We start from the raw sequence: 18,020 nt of genomic DNA, 5'->3' as shown, positions 1-18,020 counted from the left end.
TTTCCCTTCCTAATGATGAGAACTCACTTTCGATCAAGACTAGTTGTTAGAGACTTGGTTAATGCGCGTATAGTGACAACATATTTAAGTATTAAATTATTAAATTATTCAATATGAGCTTAGCGAAGATAGTGAGGGGAATGAAGACGTATATAATCAAGATTCTACTTTCCCATCATCCCATATCTTCATGGACCACAATACACTTAGGCGGCCATGAATTGCTTTATACAAAAAAGAAAAAAAAACTGTCGGCCAAGAGTTGATATTTGTTTAATTAATGGGCAAACTTAAGTCTACTTTAGCATGCACAAAACTTTGTGCCCTATTAGGTATATTTATAATTCACAACCTAATCAAACAATAAATATTGAGGAACACATGGGCTAAAGTCATGATCTTAATGTAGTGGAGCCAACTAATCAGATCATTAGGGTAAAAACTTATGGTGGTAACAAATTGTTTTGTGGGGCTTAATGGCCAAACAAGGCAAATAGATGACTTAGCCCACATGTTGGCTGACACATATTATTTTGAGTGTAAATGTATCAGTATTTTGTGATGTGACATTCACTCTTTATGAGCTCAAATTAATCTTAAAATAAACTGACACTCACATCCTCTCTTCCCGTCACCTGTTTGCCTACACATATGAGGCTGACTTTGTGTGTTGGGACTCGCCTTGCCCCTTTGTCCACCGGTTGCTAACCTGGTTATTTGAAATAGGTGGGTTCCCCGATAGAGCCCCTTGAGGACGGTCCCTCTTAAGTTCCGCCTCCAAACAGAGCAAATAGTTTTTCCTTAGGGTGATCCTTGTTCGAAGGATTTCAAATTGCTCCATCATGAATGTCATTTGCTCTTGTAAGCCTTGGAATTGTGCATGGACATCTGGTTGTATAACATCTCTATTAGGTCCCATATGTGCTATATTTTTTTGAAAAGTTTCTCCGTGGTTTTTTTAAATTCTCGTTTGTGGCATATTCACTCTCACCGCACCATCTTTCAGGACATTGGATCCTCAGTTTATTCTTTTGTGAACATGTTCTGAGAGTTTAGGATTGAGTGAATGAAGAAAGAGAGAAATAAAGTATTACAAGTAATATGTTTCCTATAGAGAGAGTAGGTGAAAAGTTTTTTTATTCATATTTTTTCCTCCTATTTATAAATGTGTATTATGTATAACTACAAAAAGAATGAAACAATTATGAAAATCGTTCTTAATGCAATTAATGTTTTGATTAATCGTATAAATTTCATACCATATTTGTATTGCAATTTGAATTTAATTGGCTAACTGACTTGCTTGAATTCAGTCGACTGAGGTGGTCGACAGAGTGGCAATTGTGCCATGGGTTAGCTGACTGAGGTCGACCGATTAACTACGATCAAGAATTCCCGCCTGTGCCCAAGTCGGTCGGACTGTTGGCACGATCAGTCGTTCTAGTCTCTTAGTATGGAGTGTCGGTTGATTCTTGACCACGTAGTTGACAGTAGAGCGGTAGGACACGTTGGTTTCTGGGCGTCGTATAGGGTGTTCTAATGCTTTGAGATTCATGTTGATATTCCATTAGAGGGCAGACTATCATATTAGACTGACTTTCTCGTAGTGATTTCATTTGGATGCCATTTTATCTCATCTCTAGCTAGGGGGGTGTAAACGAACGGGGGTGTAAACGAACGGAACACGAACAAACAGAGCTTGTGTTCGTGTTCGGTTCGTTTGAAATTTAATTTGTTTGAAATAAGCTCGTGTTCGAAATTGTTCGTGAAGTCATTGTTCACGTTTATTTCTTAACGAACAATCCGAACACTAGCTGTTTGAGAACGACGAGCCAGTTTGACATCCCTAATATTAATATATATAAATAATATATTATATTAATTATATAACATAAATTATATAAATATATAATTGCTATATTTGTATATTACTAATATAGTATATTAATAAATTATTATTATTAATTTATTCTATAATATAATTTATAAATTTTAATTTTTTAAAATATCATAAAATTTATATATATAATTATTTTCAATTATTTTATATTTCGAACAATAACGTTTCAAATATGAACGCATCACTATTCGTGTTTGATTCATTTAACTAATCAAATGAAAAAAAAAAATTGTTCATATTCATTTCATTTATTTATTGAACGAATGAAATGCAAATTCATGGACGAAGCGAACATCAACTGCTCGTGAACTACGTGTTTTTTTTGACATGCCTATCTGTAGCTGATAGCATGTTCTTGTGTGACAGCATGTGCTTGTATCTCCGTCTCCCGGGCGGTTTTTTATTTAGTTTATATACATGGGAAACCGCTAAACCGAACAAGAATCGTGACAGCTTCAAGAACAGTTGGAAAAAACATGCGGAGTTTGTGGCTCCGTTGCTTGTTTTCGAAGGCGGCGAATTCCTCCACAGAATCCAGCGGTGCAAGCGACCACAGTCCGGCCCTTCGCCACCACACATTCTTCATTCCTTCCCTTCTCCTCCACGCAGTCCCTAACCCTATCTCCCGCATTCTTCCTCCACAATTTGTCTTCCTATCTTCCATAGGTTTTCAGCGGTCTGTGCCCTAGAAGGGAATCGGGAGGAGAAATGCGGACGGCGAGGGTGATGGGATGGGCTGCCGAGGCCGACGCGACGTTGGGATTGGCGGGAATGATCGCTGGGATTGGATTACGGTGGTGGAACGAGATTAATGAATCGGATGAGTGGCAGCGATGGTTGTACTACACACTTTGCGGTTGCTATTGTTTTAACTCTCTGGTTGCGCTGGTATTCCCATCTAATTTTCTCTCATGGAATTCTTTGTTTGTTGATTCGTCGTATGCATTGTCAAGGTCGGCATGTTTTGGATTAACGGTGCAAGCATTCATTTACAATTGCTGTTTTAACGAAACTTTTGAAACCAGGAAGGAGAGGGAGAGCTAGAGAGAGGGAATGAGGAGGAATGCATATAGACTTGCCCATGGGGCAAAATGGGATATTTCCAGGCAATTGTGACCCATTTTATATATCCAATATGGATGCTAAAAGGAAAATGAGAGAGAGAGACTCCCGACACAAGAAGGGTCAAAAGAGAAGAGCCAAAAAGCTACTAATGCATGACCTTGTCTCCCTATTTATAGGAGATATAGGGACATGCAAAAATACATGTTTTACCCCTGCTCTGGAGGGGTTCTACATGGTATTATGTTCTTTTTGCATGCCTGGTCCTTTTGCTCTGCAAGCCTATGGTCCACTGACTGACCTAATTTCGGTTGGCTTTTGTCTGATCTCCAATTAACTTTTGAACGAGAAGCCAATCGGTTCTTGAGTGGGATGACCAATCTGTTTTCAGATTGTTGGTCAGCTTGCTTGATCATTGTTCCTTGATGATCTAAGGTGATATTTGAGAGAGTTTTGTGTTAATGCTTGTTAGATTGTTGGGGGTGCTAGACCATTGTCCGACCATCTCTTTATGAGCGATCAAAGTTGATGCCTCATGCCCACCTCTTCTTGGCTTGGGTGGCCATTCAGTCAACTGAATTTGTCTTTAATCAGTCGACTGAATTTGATGCCCCAAGCCTTCGTTCAGCTGGGTTATCTATCAGTCGGTCAGATTCACGAGGCCTTATAGTTTTTTGTTAGAGGTATCATTGTCATATCTTCTTTGATCTTGGACCGTTAGATTATCTCGAGATTATGCTCACAAATTTTTTCGGTGTACATATTTAGTTTCTCAATTCCAGTGACTACTAAGATAAGAACAAGATAATTTTTTTAAGTAAAAAAGAAATCTTAACATTCATAATTCAAAGTAATAATTAAATTTCCTAGACTTTTGTGCAAATGGCCCTTATAAATAAGGCATGGTGAACAGTTCTCAACATTATGTGTTTGTCTCTCCTTGCATCAGCTCGGCTTCTCAAGACATCCCCATGGAGAAAAAATCAGATCCTTCACCCAAACCCGTGGACCATGAGAAGATGCTGGCCTTTTGTGTTGTAGAAGCAACGCTATCCGGAGGGTGAGTCTGGAGGAAGTGGGACAAGAAACTTGCCAAGAAGCCAAAGATATCCGAGAGGATCAAGCAGGAGAAATCAACATATTAAATTTAAGAGATTCCAAAGAAGAATCGACCCAATGCCAGAGAGGAGCTGGGTGGTTTAGGGGCTCGTTATTTAATTAAGGCTCCTATTGCGGTTTCGAGTTGGCTAGAAACTGCTAGTGCCCCTCAACTGGTCGGCGAACAAAGAACCAACTGTGGTCAGCAGCCAATCAGGATGAAAGGAGCTGTTAGTGATCTCTTGCCACTGATTGAGGGCAAACTCTCGGCTACTTGGTCTGAGATGGAGAGGATTTTGAGTACGAGTTTTTTTCTTGTCTTAGGTTTTTTCTAGATTTATTTTTCTCTTTTTAGTGGTTGTCTCTTGAAGCAAATGAGGGCTTTTTGGTCGAAGGCTTGCCTCTTACTGGTGCTAGCCTTGAACCAACTGTGGCATCGGCTCCTTCACAGCAGGTGCCAGTTGGGAGTGAGGGGAACGTAGTCAACCGCCCAACTGACTCCATTGAGGTCCACAAAGAAGTGGTTGAGGGACGTAGGATGTCCCCAAGGATGCTAACCTGCCTCATGGTTGGAGTGGAGGCCACTTTGGCTTGAATGACCGAGGCTCAGTGAGAGGAGGATCTCTGCTAGGTGTTGGTCCGATTGGAAGTTCGAAGGGAGTCATCTACTCTTCGCCGAGAAGTGTCTGAAATTCGGGAGGATGCTTATGTATAAAGGACCCACTCAGGTCAGTCTCATATGCTTTAGGAAAAAATTTATGATAAAAAACTTTGTGAAGATATATTCCTTTGTAAAAGAATTTTTTTGTAGAGAAAACTTGTACATTTTTATCTTTAGAAATGAATGAAGCTTTACTTTTTATTCTTTCATTCTTTTACCTTTATCTTGTTGGTTGCTCGTGGTATTTTGTATTAGTAATATTTGATGACTCAGAAATTTCAAAAAGATCGTTTGACCTTTTTTTTTTATATGTCACCGTTCAATACATGTCTTTTACCATTCGTGTCTCGTTTGTTCGGTTGGGTCGTTGTCTCCAACAGGTCTTACCTTCTGCTATGACTTAAGAAGATCTTGTCAAAGTTTGAAGACTCGCTACTGGGACGATTTACGTCATTCACTTTGCGAAGTTTGTCGCTATTAGGCAGGAAACCGACTCCAGAGCTTTATCCTTGTCGAGTTTAGACACATGGGCTATGCTTGACGTTGAGGGTATGATTTTTATAATGTCTATCAAACATCTATGACGTCGCTCCTGGTCGTTCTTATTGCTTTCTACTTATCAAAAGTCTTTTGCTCCACTGCCAGTTTATTTTAAGGTACCGGCGCTTGGCTCTAATCTTACTCTTTTCTAGGTGTCGGTTGCTTGGTCTGATTTTTTTCATCTAGATTACATCTTATGCTAAGCTTATTAAGCGGATCTTATTGCTTTCACATGGATAACCATAAAAGCTTGCTTCTGGGGTGATTTACTCTGTACCTTTTGCAGAGCTCATCACTACTGGGCAGGGAACCACCTCCAGAGCCTTATTCGATTCAAGTTTGAAGACCAAGGTTCATAATATGGGAGTGTTGTGGGTCGATCAACTGACCGGATGTCTTTGGCTTCGTTGTCGGCGTTGCTACTTGGATTCGAGTTCCTCGAGTATCAATTGGATCCAACAAAACATTAAACATCTTCATGTGTTTTTTTATAGTAAAAAAAAAAAAGTTGGGTTGGGTGTCAGCTATATAGAGTTGATCGAGCGTTGTCGATGTGTCATCGGTCTGTTTTTCTCGGGGGAGTTCTCTAACCTTTAGAGTCGGCTATCTGTTTTGGTGTGGCTCTTTCCTCCGAGTCAAAGCCTCTCGGAAGATGACGAAAATGAGATTTTTTGACTCTTGGATTTGTTGATGCACAAACTTCTTGGCGTGCTCCCTATCAGAATTGTCTCTTTGGTGGATCTCTCCTCATCAGTGTCGCTCATTTTCTTATTGGTATCATGCTTTACACTCATTGCACCTTTCTGGATGTTGAATCCAAATTTGTCGTATGAGACGTGCCTAAAGAATAAGGATAACTAAGGGAAGTTTGCGGGGGGGGGGGGAAGATGGAAAGAGGAGGAATGCACACTTGCCATTATGGGGCAAAATAGAACATTCTTGGGCTCTTGTGACTGTTTTTTATGTTGAATGTGGAAGTTTCAAACAAAAGGAGAGAGGGACTCCCTACAAAAGAAGGGTCAAGAGAAAAGAGCCAAAAAACCCTTAATACATCATTTGGTCTCCTTATTTATTGGAGATAGAGGGGAAAAATATAAAATTACATATTTTACCTCTGCTCTGGAGGGGTTTTACATGTTATTCTGGTCTTTTTGCATGCCTGAAATTTTTGCTTGGCAAGTGTTTGGTTGGCCAACTGAGATGGTTTCAGTTGGTTTTCATGTGGGCATCAATCAATTTTTTAATGGGAAGTCGGTCAGTTCTTGAGTGAGACGACCGGTCGGCTGATCGGGTTGCCTGGTTATTGTTCCTTGGTGATCTTTGGGGGAGCTGTTGAGAGAGCTTTGTTTTGTTACTTGTTAGATTGTTGGGGGGTGCTAGGCTTTTTCTAATCATTTCCTTCAGAGTGATCGGTGTGGTTGCCCGTCTCTTGTTAGCTTGGGTGGCCAGTAGGTCGGCTGAGTTTGCCTTTGGATGGCCAGCAACTCTTCAGTTGGCTGGGCTGTTTATCAGTCGGTCAGATTCGTGAGATATATGATTTTTTGTTAGAGGGATCTTGTCATTTCTCCTTTAATCTTTGATTGTTAGATTATCTCGAGATTCATGCTAACACATTTTTTGTGTTTATAAATAAAAATGGGGATGTGGATTTTTTGATTAGTTGGGATTTACGGTCAAGGATTTTTTATTGAAGCTCATTCCTATTTTGCTCGCTTGATAATTAAAAGGGCAATTCCATACATACCATACAATTCTTATTTATTTACATATTTAACACCAAAACATCCATATTTACATGCATAGCACTCAAATATTTAACATCACATCAAAATGCACCTTTTCTTGCATAGGTTTATAACATCGAAGTATTAAAAATGTAAATATAGAACTTTAGATGCCAGGAAGATTTAGGTTGTTTTCTTTTTGTTCGGGAGGTCTAATAAAGAAAAGAAAGTTTTTATTCCATATAGATTAATAGTTGAAAAAACTGGAAAAATAAATATTGCAATTAATTTGACACAAATATCCTTTTTTTTTGTTAGAACCTAGATTTTTTGGCTGTTATGAAAAATGTGTTTTTATTAATTTCTTTCTCTCCACTCTTCTTCTATTTTTGTAAAAACCTGTTCCCTTATAGCTTATCATGATCTCTTTCCTTACTTTTGCCTCCTCAATCATGCTTATATGAAGAATCTTGGAGGAGCCCACATTTTTCCACTGTTATTGCAGAACAAAGTCTATTTATGATAAATCAAATATGTCTACAATTAAATCAACAGCAAGATGGTAATAGGTAGCTATCCTCCATTTTAATGAACTAACCAACCACTACATAACCGTGAAAAACTAAAGGGATACATACCTAGCACACAATTATTAGGTATTTACATATCTCACACATAAGCTTTCATATTTATATTATTACATACAAAGCATTTTGATGCTTTAAACTTCTGCATTAAAATGTGTATTTCACTATAAAAAGTGGTAATAGTGATTTTCTTAGTATGATATTAAATATTTGAGTGTTATGTGTGTAAATAAAGAAGTTTAGGTGTGAGATATGTAAATATATAAGAATTGTGTGCTATGTATGTAAATTCCCCTTTAATTTAATGTTTATATCTATGTGTAATATTAACTTCAAGGAGTTTTTACAACTTAACCGCTCAAAATATTAAGTATAGCATTTTAATTATGCGCATACTTTAAGTATAACATTTTAACCACTTTTATCATTACAACCACCCTCCTTTATCCACTAGTAAAGGCTTTTAGTGGAAATTTTTTGTGGTTAAAATGTTATATATAAAATTTTTGGTGGTTAAAGTATTAGATTTAAAATTTAGGCGGTTAAAATATTATTGTCAATGTTTTAAGTGGTTGTTATGTAAACCCATAACTCTAAATGTTAATTAAGTTTTATTTCCTTTAATTTAAATTTATTTGCTCAATCTTTAACTACATTAATTCAAGTTGGAATCTTTATATTAAAAGTAACAATTCAATTTAATTTTGATTACTTTTATCATTCTTGCAATGCAGAGTGTTGACTAGTGTGAGCAGTAAATAAGAAGCAAAAGCCCTGATGTCACCAGCCATTTACTTCATGGTTTAGATGTCACTAGCCATTTACCTCATAGTTTAGATCTTAAAATAGAAGTTTTTTTTTTTCTGATTTTTGTTTAACATATGGATATTTATTTATTCTCTCAAGTTTTTTTAGCTGTACAATTTTCTAAAATTACAGGAGACTAGCTTTTATATGTATGTCGTGTATCAGGTACAAATTATTCGCATACAGCTCAGAGTTCCAGAATATGGCTGGAAAACCCAAAAAATTTTCCTCTTGATGAATTTTATCATCAATGGATGTAAGTCATAAAACTTTAGTTTCTCATTGTGTTCATGCTACCAACTTTTAATATATATTTACTAAGCCTTCTTTTTTATTAACAGTGCGTGCTGTTCTCTTTGGGTTTTACCAAAATGCTTTTATTCTCAAACCTAAAGTAAGTGTCTTTTCACTAAGAGTTATTTTTGTGATAATATTGAAGTCAACATTGAAATATGTTATTTGTAAATTTTAAGTGGATTCTTTTCTTTTTAGCATTACCGTGTCTTTTAGTTTATTTAAAAAAAAGGTCAAAAATGGTCTTAAAATTATTTACGGGGGAATATTTCAGCACTAGACTATCTTATGTGTTCATTTTTGTTGTTTGAAACTTTAAATTTGATTCAAAGTAATTTCTTGATTCCTCGATTATGCCCCAAAATAATTAAGCAGATGTACTATTTTGGATTGTATGTGAGGAGCCAAGGAACTAAATTGAATACTTTTGAAAAAAATGATGCTATATCAATAGGTTAGGGATCATTGTAACCTTTTTCTTAAATTTCTTTTGTACTCCTGTGTAACTACATGTTTTTAAAATCCAATTGCATATTATGGTGCTTTACCATGCATTTCTCTTAAAAGTTTGATAGGACCCGGATAAACTTTCACGAATTTAGGCAATAAACTGCCAAATCAAAACAATATAATCCCAAATACATAAAAAAATAAATATCTACAATTTGAGAGGTAGGTGATCTCTCTCAAACCCTAACTCCTAAGTTTAAGATTCAAAATAACAATCACACATCACATAATCTAACTCTAAACATATTAAGCTCTATTTATACCCCATAATAATAACTAACAAATGATTAAATTGCCCTTATAGTCTTATGCCTAACATAAGTCTTTCAAATATTTTGATAGAATCTGCATGGTGGAAAACACGGTAAGTGCCAGTCCAATATTTATCCCCTCCAAAAAACAACACATTGTCTTCAAGATGAAAAAAAAGTAACTTCTATTTAATCAAATTGTATGACTCACACTCATAAAATAATTTGAGTTTGGCTCTTGCTGTCAACACTTGAACGAAATAAACAATGAGTCGTTGACATTGCATGATGAATGTGCCTAACCTATAGCTTGAAACATCCTTCTCCATAATGAATGGTTGACTGAAATAAAGTAACACTAGCACCGATACAATCATCACGACCTTCTTTAATTTCTCAAAAGTCTGGATCGCAATTTCCCCATATTGAAAGTTATCATTCTTTAACTGCTCCATCAATATCCATACAATCGAACTATAACCCTTCAAGAACTTTCGAAAGTATCTTGTAAGTCCCATAAATTCTCTTAACCCCTTTAAGAAGTTTTCTTCCAATGCTGCTTCTGATAATTCTCTCAAACGACCGAATAACAATCAAAATTTTCCCTATAGTCCATGACATACCCTTCCTAAAACAATGCAAAAAAAGTCTTTTGTAAATTCCTTCCAGCGTGGTTTTAAAACATTCCAACCATCGATACTTAAATTAATCTCATGTTTTGATTTACCGACGTTGTTCTCTCCATTAATACCACACTAGAGCAATCTCTTCAAAACACAGGGTCGTTACCATCATTTTTTTTCTCCGTCAGCCCATTAACAATAAAGTATCTCTCCACGCGATAAACCCAGCCATATGAATCCTCTTCTTGAAAGATCGGCATCTTCAGCTTTAATATGCGTGAGTCATCTTCCCAATTTCCTCAACCAAAGCTCGTTCCACCCTAGAAGCAGGGGTTGGGCTCCCTTTCTCAACCCATATTGATATTTCTTCTTCCACTAGTCCAACTCATCCCATAATCAACCTGTTTCCCCCCATAGGCTTATGAATCTTCGCTTGGAAGGCTATTGTAGCAAAAGACATTGATGTAAATCGATGTAGCCCTCTGCTTGGGTCCTACCCATCGTAGTAACCTGTTATAGGCCAAAATCCTTCTAATCGATCTTCTCCAACCTGACTCGCATGCCGTTCCATTCTGCATGCTTTCGTTCATTCCAAACCTCCAAATGTCACATAATTACCTTCAGATGTTGCCACTCGAATTCGCTCCCGACTATTTCACTCGGATTTTGCTCACCTCTCCCTCTAATTTCTCCTCCAAGAAATTTACTTTCTTGGCCGCCATTATTTCTAGGATGTTTTTCAAGCACAAAAGGTGGAACTTCTATACGCCGCGATCTCGTCGTTGACTTCCGAGCTAGATCGATTTGTGATTGTATCGCGAGGTTCGACCATGAAGGCAATTGTATTTCGAGGTTTGGTCTCGAAGGCTATCATGTCGATCTAGAATGTATCACAATCCCGTGTTGACTTCCCAACAGCTCGAATTGCGACTGTATCATGAGGTGCTATCAAGACGATAGATCCCACATGCCGCGATCCTGTCTAGGTTTCCTTGTCGCTTGAATCATGACTGTATCACGAGGTTCAGTCATGATGACAAATCCTATATGTCGTGATCTTGTTGTTGGCTTCCCAACAACTCATATTGTGACTGTATTGCAAGGTGCGGTCATGATGACAGCTCCTGTATGTCTCGAATCTTTTGTTGGCTTACCAACTAGCTCGAATCATGGTTGTATCGAAGGGTATGATCCCGACGACAGATCATGTACGTTGTGATCCTTTTGTTGGCTTCCCAACAACTCAAATCACTACTATATTCCTAGGACGTTGCTCTGATACCAATTTAATAGAAGCGAAACAAACATTCACAAAAATTAAGGCGGAAACCACCCAAACAAAATAATTAATCCCGAATACATAAAAAATAAATGCAAATTATTTGAGAGATAGACTCTCTCAAACCATAACTTCTAACTCTAGGGTTAAAGACAACAATTAGATACCACATAACCTAACCCTAAATATATTAAACCCTATCTATACCCCACAATAATAAATAAAAAATGTCTAAATTTTCCTTTTTAGTTTTACACCTAACATAAGTCTTTAAATTATTTTTGGTGGACTCGGCGTGATAGAAAGCGACGTAGATGTTTGTCTAACAAAATTATAAGAAGGTGAAGCATGATTGTGATGTTATAAATCCTAATTTCATATGTTAATAAAGTTTGTTATTCGTGCATTGTTTATTTGTGATGTTTTGTTACATGTATTATTCTTTTGAACTTTAGGTTAGGTTTTAGCACTTATCTGGTAAGATGATCACCTATTTTACTACATTTGTTGAACTAGATTAATTAAAAATTTGTTGTACTGAAAACTTGCTAGTGAAATTAGCATTTATAAGTTTGGTTTTGGTTAAGGTCAAAAGCAATTATGTGAATAGATTTATTAGGGTTTAATTAGGGGATGAAGAGGGTAAAGCAGATGCTATACTAAGGATAATTTTCAATTTGGGCTTTATGTATAATGGTGATGGATGTCACGACCCGGTCCCAGGACTTGAAATTTATGAGGCGGGAATGGACAGTCATAGGATGAAATTTAAAATTTTTTAAATTTCCTTTTCTATCATTAACAATTTATAATCCAAACAAAATAAAAGAGTTACGATGAAAATAATTTTAATTTAACAAATAATAAGTTTGCATATTTGTTTGTTGACATCGCCTCATACACACATTTACTCATCCAACAGTCATTGTCTGTTAAAAAAGATAGCATTAAAAATGTTAAAATGACATAATAAATTATCCGCTATAAAAAACCAATGAAGAAAAAATAACATGTATGCTGGTCTTTTTCATTATATTATAAAAAAAATTTAATAATATATATAAATATATATGATATTTGTACATGGAAAGAATCTAAGATTTTTATATGCATTAATTTTTGCTTTACTTTCCAAGGTAATTTTTTAACATTTTAATGCATAACCTAACATTAATTTTTAACATTATTAGTACATATGTCTCAAGGTCAGTACGGTTATATAACCTAATACACTCTTGATCGATACATGCTCCTTTGGCAGAGTGCGGCACAAAATATGTCTACAATTGTTTTAGGTGGAGATGTACTTATTCACTCTGATTGATATTCTCCCATCGACATAACAATTCATGATTTAAATTACATGATTGTTTGAATTAATAAAAAAATATTTATGCTTACGAGTACATTGATACCACCAGCCAATACTATAAGTTGGTGAAATTTTTTTAATATGCACATACAAACATTCATGTATAGAATATTATCATTTCATTCTTCATAGCACTTTTTTTATCAGATACTTTGTATTTATCTACTAATAAGTAAATACACATCCACTAAAATCTATATTTTATATAATAATCTAATATTTTTCTACGAGAATTATTGCACAATTATTTAATATGCATATTTTTGTGTAACAATACAAATAAATTGTTGTAGTTTAAATCCCATCAGTATAGAGCATACATGAAATCATGAATATATTTAGAAATAAGAAATATCACTAAAATCTAGAAATATAATTAATCATCTTGAGCCTTTTATCTTTATACTTCTTAAGTTATAACTTCTTTAATTGAATACATATAATATGAAAAAATATTGATATTAATAAATTTATAATACATTACTTAATTATGTTTTAGTTAATTATAGTCTAATTTCTAATTTCATCATTTTATTTAACATTTCAATCATTTAATTTTAGAATTAATCATTTCAGTTAATATTAATATTAAATAATATGAATTCTAGGGCTGTAAAAGAGTCGAGCTTGAGCGAGCTCAGACTTGGCTCGTGTTCGGCTCGTTCGAAATAGCTCGTGTTCAAAATCGGCTCGTGAACAATGTGTTCGTGTTCGGCTCGATTTGAATATTCGTGTTCGGCTCGAAATTGACTCGTTAAGCTAAAATTGAGAAAAATAGATGTAAAGTGTGGGATTTGAACCTGGATCAAATATATACAAAAGAAGACACTAACCACATTGCCACATGAGGTGTTATGATTTAAACTTAGACATAAATATATATAATATATTATTATATAAATAATATATGTAATATATTGTAATATAAAAAGTTATATAATTTTTTTTTCGAGTCATTTAGAGTCGAACACGAGCGAACAAACTGTTGTTCACATTTCGAGCTTAAAAATTTGTTCGTGTTCGGCTCATTCGTGTTCGGCTCATTCGTTATTCGTTAAGCCTAACACGAGCTGTTCACGAACAACGAGCCAAATTGACAGCCTTAATGAATTCAAACAAATTAATTTTAAAAACAAAACCGCTCGATTCGACCTCCCTTATCTTGCAATCAAACCCCTCACACGGAAAAGTTTTTCCATACGTTGTACGCACGGAGAGCACCGTGCGGACAACGGCTATGATTCTCCCATCGTGACAGAAAATAAAAACAACCGTCGCGATCAGGTGTATCGCAGCCGTTGCCCGCACAGTGACAACTTATGGAAGAATTTCTCCCTCACACGAGGCTTCAGCTTCCCTCTCACATAATGCTCTGCTCGACGTTGGCTTAACCTCTCGAACACATGAACGCTTGTTCCTTTGGCTTCGACACTCCAATGTCATCGTTCCCGCACGAGAGTAGACACCCTCGACTACTTCGCACGGCTTCGATGCTAATGGTTCGATGGTCAACATTGCCGCTCCTATATGAGAATCAAATCCCTTGTCTCCTTCGCTCAATTGGTGTTACAATCCGCTTTATGTCACATAATGTTGCTGCCTTCGGCTTGGATCAATTCATTCAAAACAAAGGTACTCACTTCCAGTCACTTCCTCCCGTCTCATCTTAAACGTAAATTCATATTCTCCAAAGTGTTACAAACTCGACGAAAAAAAATCTAGCATTACAATCTTCCTCACACAAAATTAGTCCTCAAAATTTATAAACTTCCCATAAGTCATTTCTCATTATGCAAATAAAACAAGAACCATCTAATATCCATTATAAAAGTCTAAATCTTGATAATTAATATTAAAATCAAATGGAATTAATCAAACATTTGAGAATAGACAACCCAATGAACTACTCCAATTATATTAAATATGAAGACTAACACCGCATCTAATTTAGTTTTATATAACTAAAATAACTCTCAACTTCTGAAATAAAAGTACATAAAGATACTTAACACAAAATAGCTAACATGATACTCATATCACAAATCACTGATCTAACTCTATTAGCATTGTTGATAAAAATGAAAATTAATAAGATTTGCAATTGGAATATTTTAAGTTTCTTTAAGATTGGTTAAAAAAATTTCCCTACTTTATGTGCTTGTGATATGTGTACTGTAGACTGTAGAGAAGAGAATGAATAAAAGGATAAGTAGAAAACTAAGAAAATATTGAGTATAAATAACATACAAGGAAAATGAGAAGATAATCACCAATGGAAGGATATCATTCTCAACCTCACCAAAGGAAGAGTTAGTTCAAACTAACTACCGAGCTAGATTTGGAGAAATGATTAATCTCACTTTGCATCCAAATTATGTGGCTTACATCCCAGAATTTCATAACTTCATAGGTTTTGCATTACAAAGAATGCGGAATGTTATAAGAATATCAAAGGTCACATGAGCACATGAAAGCTCATAATTACGTGAAATGAATTGTTTTGTCTTTTAATTATTCTCCCCTAAATAAGAGCTTTCATGGTGGATCTATTTTTTATTCACTCCAAACTTTCAAGGAGTGGCCACTCTAAATATTCAAAGTAGAAATTATCTTGATATCATTATAAATCTTCAAGTAGAAGCTATTACATGATACTCTCACCTCCATGGTCGGTAACTTGCTCCTAATGTCATTTTTACCCTCTACAAGACCATCACAAGAAAAGACCACATGATATTATTAAATTACATGCAACATGTTGTAACATGCAAACTACTAATCTCTCATATCTAATCTTGTTTTTGTTAATATAAATACATGAAAACAAACGGAAATAACATGATAATATGCTAATATAAATTCTTGTATTATTCTTAAAGTATATGTATTATTTTCATTTGGTCATAGTGCTAGTGACTGGCTGGGGGCTGCAGATTGTGGTGATTCAATTTGATTGCTATGGCTCTCTAGTTTCCTCTATATGATCCCTTCATTCCAATGGGGAAAAAAAATCTAATGTAATTACTCTCTGGTTTTCTCAGTCAACTGATACATTCATGCATTAAGAGAATGGCAATCGATGATTATTTAGTTGTCCTGATTAGTTAAAGTCCCTTGTGGAGAAATTATTGTGTGGATTATGTGTATTTATATATGTATTAGGTATGTGGACTCTTGTGCGCATTTATGCATACTCTTTAACACGGTAAATGGTGTGCATTATATGCGCACCTAATATATTTAGATATGACTATATAAATCACCTAAACACACAAAATGGTATCCGTAGGTGTAAATTTTGTTTAGATTATTGATCCACATGTAGACATGTGCTACATGCTCATAATAATTTCTCCTTGAATTACTGATTGGTGTAATAGCAAGTTTTCTAAGCCTTTAGTCCGTCCTTTTCTTGTGCTACATAATTTTCATCTCTTTATTTTAAGATTTATTATTTCAGGTACTTGAGATAGCACTTTTTGATCTTCCCAGTCTACTGTTCTTTTCGACATACACTCTACTTGCGCTTTTCTGGGCAGAAGTTTATCATAAGGTATATGAAATTGTATAGATGTTTCTTCTCTGACATTTTTTATAAACTAATCATCCTTCTACTTCTTTTTTGCATCCATTTCAGGCTCTAAGTCAACCCGCTGATAAGCTTAGACCTGCTTATTTAATAATTAACTGTATCGTGTATTTGATACAGGTGAGAAAATATTTCATATTTGCAACAGTATGCCTTAGTAAGATTTTTTTTCTTCTAAATATGCTATTACAGATTTCTATTTGGGTGTATATGCAAGCTAGTTCAAGGTCTATTGCTATGGATATGGCTAAGCTCTTCTTGTCAGGTGTTCTACTTAATTTTATTCATTGTCGAAAATTGTACCTTCATCCTTATTCTTATGAATATTCATTCTTCATTCATTATGACCATGCCTGCAAGAGTTGTTAATTTTGTCTTTCTTGCACGAAACTTTTTGCACTGTTGGTTTGGTTAACTTAACGGTAATCTTCTTATCTGGTAGTGCATTTCTACCCTCTTGTATACATGGCTTTTTTTCTCATAGGAATTTTCATAAAACAGATTCAAAATACCTGTCGCATTTACACAGTTTAATTTTCAACAATAAAATTGCAAATTTTCTTCGTGAACACCATCATTTTTATTACGATTGTTTAAAATTTCAACTGTTTAATAGATGTTTCACATATTAGAATAATTTCTTATGCAAAAAGCTGACATCAAGATACCTTATATTGAATATCCATTGTAAGAGTATTAAATTTATACAAAGGATGTGGTCTTACTGTTGACTTTTGATATTCTCATATCACGATTAGGAACTATTTAGTCAATCTATAGTCATTAATATTGGTTAAATTTTGATAATGTGTTATCTTTTTAGCTCATGAATTTTGATATATTTTGACACCCACATTTTTCTTAACATATAAGAAGTCAATTATTGTTGTACTTGACTGTCTATATTCTCAAGATTAATATCAATAAAGTTATATGAAGATCCCTTTTCTTTGTATACCTGTCATTAAATTTCTTATCACAATGTTGTATCTGTTGTGTGATAGAATATTCAGGATAGTGAAAAGATTTACTGTATTAGTATTATATGAAGATTATACCATACACAAATGGCAAAATATTTGACCGGTTCTGTTTATTATGTCTAGGGAATTAATTTGATTCAAATTCGAGTGCAAGAATACTTGATCATGTAAAAAAAAAAAAAAAAAAAGCGAATGGCAGAAATCCTTACTTTAGTAATGAAATTCATTGTATTTCAAAGCTTATTGAAGCTCTAGATTTGAATTATTGGCGATATGCAGAGTAAAAAATGTTGTGTGTGAAGAAACGACGGCAATAAAGTGAAAAACAGATCTAGAAAAATTATAGCATAAAATGCAATACAATATTTACGTGGTTCGGCAAATTGTCTACGTCCACGGAGCTGCAGAGGATTTTATTAGCTTTGAGGATTACACCGTCGACCACGTCGACTTATATGAAAGAATTCTCTCTCTCTCTCTCTCTCCTCACATTTTCTCTCTCTCTAAACTGAGAGTCACATCAAGAAGAAGAAAGACAACTTTTAAAGAAAAACTTCATTGTGATTCTTTTATTTCAGTCTCACGACAAAGTATAATCCAATGAGAGAAAGCTGTTTGGAGAGTAATACCCATCCCTGTAATCGTGAGCCCCTTTTAAAGCTTCACAGTATCCAACTTGTTTTGGTAACCCTTAATTTCGTGATTCCATGGAATCATGCTAATGTGACCCATATAAAGCC

At 35.0% G+C, this 18,020-nt stretch overlaps 1 protein-coding gene across 2 annotated transcripts in view; it reads left to right on the top strand.

Annotated features, from left to right (window-relative positions):
* Nucleotides 1-2,291: 2,291 nt before the first annotated feature.
* Nucleotides 2,292-18,020, top strand: part of LOC110025029 (tobamovirus multiplication protein 1-like) — a 25,066-nt gene continuing 9,337 nt past the window's right edge. For both annotated transcript variants that reach the window (XM_020725265.1, XM_020725264.1), the window contains exons 1-6: nt 2,292-2,788; nt 8,545-8,635; nt 8,721-8,773; nt 16,169-16,261; nt 16,346-16,417; nt 16,490-16,562. In XM_020725265.1, the coding sequence (XP_020580924.1) occupies nt 2,609-2,788; nt 8,545-8,635; nt 8,721-8,773; nt 16,169-16,261; nt 16,346-16,417; nt 16,490-16,562 (562 nt within the window). In that variant the 5' untranslated portion in view covers nt 2,292-2,608. The remainder of the gene's footprint in view (nt 2,789-8,544; nt 8,636-8,720; nt 8,774-16,168; nt 16,262-16,345; nt 16,418-16,489; nt 16,563-18,020) is intronic.

This window comes from Phalaenopsis equestris, unplaced genomic scaffold, assembly GCF_001263595.1.
Source record: "Phalaenopsis equestris unplaced genomic scaffold, ASM126359v1 Scaffold000287, whole genome shotgun sequence".
Taxonomy (NCBI): Eukaryota; Viridiplantae; Streptophyta; class Magnoliopsida; order Asparagales; family Orchidaceae; genus Phalaenopsis; species Phalaenopsis equestris.
This window is presented reverse-complemented; position numbering and strand designations above follow the sequence as displayed.